The following is a 6,000-nucleotide window of genomic DNA, read 5'->3' as shown; positions in this document are numbered from 1 at the left end:
GAGATGCTGCTTGGCCTGCTGTGTTCATCCAGCCTCACATTTTATTATCTTGGAATTCTCCAGCATCTGCAGTTCCCATCATCTCTAGTCTGTATAATTCCAATTCCGAGACTTTGCATTCAGAACGTTAGTTGATTTGAGCCAAGGTGACATTGCAGTTATAAAATGATATCGATGTACCTAATGCCGGGGGAAAGCGATGTGAGGGTTGAACAGGGTTTCTGCCCCTGGACTATATTTAGAGACCTTGGCAGAAAAGTACAAGCATATAGGTGAAAGGTGAGGGCAGGATTTGAATCTACAGCAACCATTCCACAACAGCTTGGAATATCTCATGGGAAAATGGTCATTTTGATGAGGTACTACAAAATTTAGAAGTGAAGTCAATCAACATGATTATATTAAATTCTATATCACAGAATTATAACACGTGACAGGTCTTTACCTGTTTTTATACAGCGCAGGAATCTCCTCACAACTTAGTTGAACTTATCATGTTAATGTATCCTATTCCTCTTCCCCTCATGTAATCTAGTTTCCCTTTAAATGCACCTATACTTGGTGCTTTCATTATTCTGTGTGGTGTGAAGTTTCACATTCATACTACACTGCACAAAGATGTTTCTCCTGAATTCCTTATTACATTTCTTAGTATTATACTTAGGGCCCCTAGCTTTGGATTCTGTCTCAAGGTAGAAACATCTTAGAAAGAAAGATCAATTGAACCCAATAGAAAATGCATCTCTGCATACTGCCCTCCAAACAGGGGCTTCCAGGAGCATCTACAAAAATGAGCAACTTTATAACTAGACATAATTTTGGGTCTGAACACATCACCAGACTTTGACTGTGACCATATGTAGAGCTGTATGAACACAGTAGGCCAGGCAGCATCAGAGGTGCAGGAAAGCTGATATTTCGGGTTTGGACCCTTCTTCAGAAAGTTCCTGCTATCCTTGACTGTGACCAGTTGCAATTTACCAGTGACAGATAATGTGCATGTGCCACCCTCAATCTCACACGGTAATTTATTTCCACCAATTTAAACACTCACTCCCATCCTGTCACTCATACACCTTCAACCACTCACACCCTCATCCACGCTAAGTCTCACCCACTCATCCTCACCCACACTCACCCAGTCACTCACACTCACCCTCACCAATTTATTTACTCACCCTCTCTACTCACTCACTTCCCTCCCTCACTCAGTTGCTCATTTTCACTCGCTACCTCAATCTTTATCACTTTCTTTTTGCAGAGGACACAAGAAAATAAGGGGAAAAGACTGAATAGGAGGAGGAGATGGCCATGACCATAATGAAAGTGTAATCTTGATTAGAATTTCAAGGGATTCTTCCAGACCAGCTCAGAGGAGCTTGGACTAGGGTTATTGAAGGCTATAAATGCAGTGCAAATCAAGTGAGCTGCTTTGTCCTAGATAGTGTCAAGCTGCCTAACTGTTGTTGGGTTTAAACGCATCCAGGTAAGTGGGGAATATACCAACATATTTTTAACATTTGCCTTGTCGATGATGGACCACCTTTGGGGAGTCAGGAAGTGAGTTAATTGCTGTAAGTTTCTTAGCTTCTGACCTGCTTTAGGAGTTACATTATTTAGATGGCTAGTCCAGTTCAATTTCCGGTCAACACTAACCCCTAGGATGTTGATAATGAGGTATTTAGTGATGGTGATGCCACTGAATGTCAAGGGCAAGGCTTAAATTCTCTCTTATCATTGCCTGGCACTTGTGAGGTGCAATATTACTTACCACTTGTCAGCCCAAGCCTGGATGACCAGCCCTTGCTGCATTTGGATATGGACTGCTTCAGTAGCTGATGAATGAACAGTTACTCAGTTTGTTTTACTTCCAGCCTCATTGTGCATTCTTGCTGTGGTCAGAAAAACTCATCACCTGTGTTTTCAAGAAAAAACCTTCAGTGAATTTGTAAAGGCATTTGTATAGCCCTCTTCCTGACCATCTGCGTTCTCAAGCACTTTTACAGATAGTGATGTACTTTCTTGAAGTGTAGTGACTCTGATAATGTAGCATCCAATGTGCATATAGCAAAGATCACACAAACAGCAATGTGATAATGACCAGGTAATCTGTTTGTATTATGTCGATTGAGGCAGACAGTGGGAATGAGCTCTCTCCTTCCTCTACATTGGAGACAGCGTGCTCAGACTGGGTAATAAAACAAAGAATAACATACGCTGGAGATCAAAACACAAAACAGAAATTGCTGGAGAAACTCAGCAGATCTGGCAGCTCTGGGGAGAAAAAAGAGAGTTTTGAGCCCAGTGACCTTCTTCTGAACAGAATGGGTGGTTGCTTCGGGTAACACCTCTTTATAGTCCATAAATGTGACCCTGAGCATCTGTCAGAAAGTCACACAGCACAGAAACAGACCCTTCGGTCCAACCAGTCCATGCCGAATATAATCCCAGACTAAACGAGTCCCATCTGCCTGCTCCTGGCCCATATCCCTCTGAACCTGTCCCATCCATGAACATATCCTAGTGTCTTTTAAATTTTGTAACTATGCCCACATCCACCAGTTCCCAGGAAATTCATTTCACACATGAACCACCCTCTGTGAAAAAAAAGCCCTTTAAATCTTTTTCAAACCTCTCTTCTCTCACCTTATAATTGTGCCCCCATCTTGAAATCTCCCATCCTAGAGAAAAGACACCTATCATTAACCCTATCTATACCCTTCATGATTTTATAAGCCTCCATAAGATCATCTCTCAAACTCCTAAGCTCCACTTAATAAATAGTGCCTGCTTTTCCAGCCTTTCTTTCTAACCCTACCATACCTGGCAACTTCCTGTTAGTGATAGCAGGATCTGCAGACGCTGGAGAATCTAAGATAACAAGGTGTGAGCTGGGTGAACACAGCAGGCCAAGCGGCATGAGGAGCAGGAAGGCTGACGTTTTGGGCCTAGACCCTTCTTCAGAAATTTCATCTGTTCATTCAGCTCTACACTTTGTTCTCTAACATCCTGCTAGTGTCCTCTCACTTGTCAGAATGAAAGAAAGCCAATGTTCCAATGAAACACAATGCTAAGTTGAGAGGAAACATCTGATTTTTCAATTCTGTATTCTACAGCTGTCTGGACATTGAGTTCAACATTTTCCTATCATGACCTTTGCGTTCTTTTCAATTCTCATTTCTTGTTGGTTTTTTCTCTTGGATCCTTCATTTTGCTCTATGAAAATACTCAAACATCATTTGGACACACGTTTTGTTCTTTATTTTATCCATTTCCACAAAACCTTTGTTATTTAATCTCTCGAGCCCTCTACCACCGTCACATACCTTCCCTCCCATCACATACCTTCCCTTTTGCCCTTTCACTTGCTCAAACCTATTACATTTCTATTTTCCCGTATTCGTTCCACAGCCTCATCAGCTGAATATTTCCAGCATTTCCTGCTTTTATTTCAGATTTATCGGCACTGCAACATTTTATTTTAGTCAAAACCTACATCATTCTGACTCAGAACGAGAGTTATTCGGAGACACAGTGCAAATTGGGCTAGATCCGTTGGTTATTGATCTGCAAACACCCCATGATATAAATTCAGGAGGGGTTACCCTTTTAAGCTTGAGATTGAGAAGTTGGTTTAAGTTACCCGGCTGTCTAAAATCGACAGCTGCGTCAGCTGTCAGATTCAGAGTCATTTTTTTGGTTGAATGAAAGATTCCTGCTCGCACACAGGACTTGGTGGGGGGTGGTGGGATTCAGTGTGAGAAGGGAGTTGGGCAATTCCCGCTCGGGTTGGCGTGGACGGAACGTGACCGAGCTGCATATTTGCTTGGAGCTCCAGGACAGTACGTGCGAGGCGGACGTGCTGAACGTGGCGTCGCTGGGAGTTAAGATATAAAGGGACGGGGTGACTGCTTGTCACCCACACTATACAGTGTTACTGTTACAGTGCGGGAGTGGAACCGATGAGCTCAATCAAAGTTGACCAGCTCGTGCAATATTGCATCTTCCACTCAACTAATACAAGGAAAATAATCCAGGTAAGAATATCATTATTTCAAACTGGTTGAAAGACAAACAGATACATTGTTAAGTTTCTTTTTAATTTACTTATCAGATGCATTATTAGACTGGGTTCTTTTGCAAATGATACAAAAGCACTATAATGTATATGCCCGATTACTTAAAATTAGCGACATGTAGTCAACTGTTAACGATGACTGCCGTAAATAAATTGGAATTGTTTTGTTGCTCAACCATCTTTATTTTAAACTTTAGGCAGGAGCAGATATGGAAACCATGAACGAGTTGATACCCTTCGCCAAGGAAATGCTGAGCCAAAAACCCAACAGGCAGATGGTAAAACTTTACGTGGTAGGCTCGGTGCTGGCTTTCTTTGGGGTGGTCATAGGACTGGTCGAGACCGTCTGCTCCCCGTTTGTGTCCGGGGAGGACGAGGAGCAGCCGCTGGATGGCGCAATTCCCAGAAAGCTGAGCAAAGAGGAGGAGAAGAAGCTGCCAGCAGAACAAAGGCAGCTAGTGAGGAATGGATCGTATAGGAAACATGCCTCCTGAAGCTCGAGGCATATGAGGGACTGGGCTGCAGTGCAGCCTTCAGTGACTGAGATTCATGATTTACTGCAAACTCAAACCGAGGGAGTTTCGGTAATGAGCTCGCAGATGCAGCAATTTGCTGTTGTGCAGCAGTGTTTATGCATTTATATTATTCTGGTATCTGTGAATAGTTTTTATATTTACATAAATATATACTGTTGTACAGTATTTCATTTATGTGCACTTCTGCATTCAATAAACTGAATATTTAATCAAATATAACAAATGGTCTGTCTAATTGCTGGAAGTACGGTTTTCTATGTTTTGTTCGGGGAAAAAGTTGTGCAAAAACTACCTGTAGCGATAGAATAAAATAAAATTTGCTGTTGAAAGTTACCAGGGCCTTCTTTGTTGCCAGCTTACCATGCTGCTCAGCTGTACTTTTTCTACTCTTGCCCAGAACCTTTTAATAAAGTAATTTAAATTAGTTAAAGAAATTGCGCGTAAGAGCTGCAAGTTACAGTGTCTATGCCATGGAGAAGAAAGAAACGCATATTTATGAGGAGTTAATGTACGTTATTAGAGGCAATTTTGAAACAACCCCAATTTTTTACCATAATCTCCATAGAAAGTCACCACATTTCTTAGAATCATGTTTATTATAAGGACTTTAAAATTATGACAAGAACTTTCATTTGCATGGGATCTTTCACAACGATCTTTGCAGTAAGGGGGCTGGTTAGCTCAGTTGGCTGGACAGTTAGTTAGTGACAGAGCCAGTGGCTTCAATTCTCACACCAGCTCAGGTTATTGTTGGGGGGAAAGAAACTCTCTTCAAACTCTTTCCCCTTGCCTGAGATTGGTGAGCCTCAGGTTAAAACAGCACTACCACAGCAAGATGCTAGAGTCAGAGATAACAAAGTGTGAAGCCAGAGGAACACAGCAGACCAGGCTGAAGAAAGATCCTGACCCCAAAACATCAGCTTTCCTGCTCCTCTGATGCTGCCTGGCCTGCTGTGTTCCTCCAGTTGCACACTGTGTTATCTCTAAAACAACACTAGTTGCCTTTTTAATGAGAGAGCAGCCAATGGTTCACTAGGACTATCGTGACTTAAAGTTTAAAAGTGTTCTCACTGCTGAAGGGTACACTGGAGCTAACTTACACACAAACCTCGCAAAAAGCAATGTGGTAATAACCTTATAGAGAGTTATAAAATCAGTAGGGGCATGAATAGGGTAAATAGGCAAGGTCTCTTCCCTGGGGGTGGCAGGAGTCTAAAACTAGAGGGCATTGGATTGATGTAAGTGACCTAAAGCACAACTTTTTCACACATTGAGTGATGTGTGCGTAAAATGAGCTGCCAGAAGAAGTGGTGGAGGCTGGTATGATTACAACATTTAAAAGGCATCTGGATAGGCATATAAATAGATGGATATGGGACAAATGCT

At 42.0% G+C, this 6,000-nt stretch overlaps 1 protein-coding gene and 1 long non-coding RNA gene across 2 annotated transcripts in view; one reads left to right on the top strand and one right to left on the bottom strand.

Moving 5' to 3' along the window:
* Positions 1-1,807: 1,807 nt before the first annotated feature.
* The window catches only part of LOC125462911 (uncharacterized), a 32,112-nt gene continuing 27,919 nt past the window's right edge, over positions 1,808-6,000 (bottom strand). The window contains exon 3 of the long non-coding RNA XR_007249727.2: positions 1,808-1,915. This is a non-coding gene — a long non-coding RNA (uncharacterized LOC125462911). The remainder of the gene's footprint in view (positions 1,916-6,000) is intronic.
* g0s2 (G0/G1 switch 2) lies at positions 3,869-4,817 on the top strand. The gene is made up of 2 exons (XM_048553410.2): positions 3,869-4,037; positions 4,276-4,817. The coding sequence occupies exons 1-2, from the start codon at positions 3,963-3,965 to the stop codon at positions 4,570-4,572; spliced, it is 372 nt and encodes a 123-aa protein (XP_048409367.1). The 5' UTR covers positions 3,869-3,962; the 3' UTR covers positions 4,573-4,817.

Source organism: Stegostoma tigrinum, chromosome 21 (genome assembly GCF_030684315.1).
Source record: "Stegostoma tigrinum isolate sSteTig4 chromosome 21, sSteTig4.hap1, whole genome shotgun sequence".
In the NCBI taxonomy this organism is placed as follows: domain Eukaryota; kingdom Metazoa; phylum Chordata; class Chondrichthyes; order Orectolobiformes; family Stegostomatidae; genus Stegostoma; species Stegostoma tigrinum.
Note: the sequence above shows the minus strand (reverse complement) of the source record. Positions and strands in the feature narration are given on the sequence as shown.

Bases quoted from the DNA above. Each gene is read 5' to 3' on its own strand.
- g0s2 (XM_048553410.2), top strand. From the start codon at position 3,963: ATGAGCTCAATCAAAGTTGACCAGCTCGTGCAATATTGCATCTTCCAC. The intron at 4,038-4,275 runs GTAAGAATATCA...TTTAAACTTTAG, and splicing joins ATACAAGGAAAATAATCCAG to GCAGGAGCAGATATGGAAAC.